This window comes from Nicotiana sylvestris, chromosome 8 (genome assembly GCF_000393655.2).
Source record: "Nicotiana sylvestris chromosome 8, ASM39365v2, whole genome shotgun sequence".
Taxonomy (NCBI): Eukaryota; Viridiplantae; Streptophyta; class Magnoliopsida; order Solanales; family Solanaceae; genus Nicotiana; species Nicotiana sylvestris.
In genome coordinates, this window is record NC_091064.1 from 17,188,856 (window position 1) to 17,190,177 (window position 1,322).

The following is a 1,322-nucleotide window of genomic DNA, read 5'->3' on the forward strand; positions in this document are numbered from 1 at the left end:
TTCAAGAGGATAAAGGTCTTGGAGAAAACAGTGGTATAAGGGCCGGTGTACCACTCCTAAACCTTGAGGGAGTGCCAAATATGGAGCCAGTTGATATCAATTCGCATAACGCTCTAAACACGGACTCAAGCACAGACCCTGTAAGGAATGCACACAGGGAAGCCCGGCCCGATGGTCAAAGAATACAAGGAATGGAAGAGAGAGGAGTCAGCCTCCATGTGATATTCGAAATGTTGCAAGCCTAGAAAGTCGCCATCGCTCAACTTCGAAGTCAGCCAATGCTAGAGAGGCCCGATGAAAGTGGCTCGGGGACTGACCCCACAATTATGAAAATGCTCGAAGATATCACCAAAAGGATTGAGACCGGAGAAAAGAAGATTGAAGAAAATGACAAAAAGGTGGAGACTTATAATTCAAGGGTCGATCAAATACCGGGAGCACCTCCAATTTTGAAAGGACTAGACTTGAAGAAGTTCATGCAAAAACCATTTCCCCAGAGTGCGGCTCTGAAGCCCATCCCGAAGAAGTTTCGGATGCCATATATCCCAAAATACAACGGAACCACTGATCCCAACGAGCACATCACCACATACACTTGTGGCATAAAAGGGAATGATTTGGAAGACTATGAGATTGAATCTGTTTTGCTAAAGAAGTTTAGGGAAACTCTGTCTAAAGGTGCCATGATTTGGTACCATAACCTACCCCCAAACTCTATCGATTCGTTTGCCATGTTGGCAGACTCATTTGTGAAAGCACATGCCGGTGCTATAAAAGTTGCAACAATGAAGTTCGATGTATTCAAAATAAAGCAAAAGGAGAACGAGATGCTGAGCGAGTTTGTATCCTATTTTCAATCAGAACAAATGGAGTTACCACCAGTATCTGATGGCTGGGCCATACAAGCCTTCACTCAGGGTCTAAATGAACGAAGTTCGATAGCTTCGAAGCAGCTGAAGCAGAACTTGGTCGAGTATCCCACTGTGACTTGGGCAGATGTGTATAACATGTACCAATCAAAAATTAGGGTCGAGGATGACCAGTTGGGAGCCCCCTAGAGCTCATTTTATCCAAGCAAGTTACTAGCAAGGGAGTCAGGAAATGCATACAGTGGGTCAAGATCGAATAAGGAAAGATATCAGCCATACGTCGAGGATCAAATGAACATTTCAAGGCGTAACATACCTCGGAATGATCGAAGAATGGATCGAGGTCAAAGTTCCTAAGGACTCGTGAGCAAAACCGGGTTTGATAGGCACTTAGCACTGGCAGAGGCACCGCGATTATCGAAATACAACTTCAGCGTCGATGTCTCGGGGATC

The 1,322-nt window shown here is 45.1% G+C and overlaps 1 protein-coding gene across 1 annotated transcript; it reads left to right on the forward strand.

Moving 5' to 3' along the window:
* Positions 1–278: 278 nt before the first annotated feature.
* Positions 279–1,058, forward strand: LOC138874735 (uncharacterized). The gene has a single exon (XM_070153514.1). The coding sequence runs from the start codon at positions 279–281 to the stop codon at positions 1,056–1,058; it is 780 nt and encodes a 259-aa protein (XP_070009615.1).
* Positions 1,059–1,322: the final 264 nt, after the last annotated feature.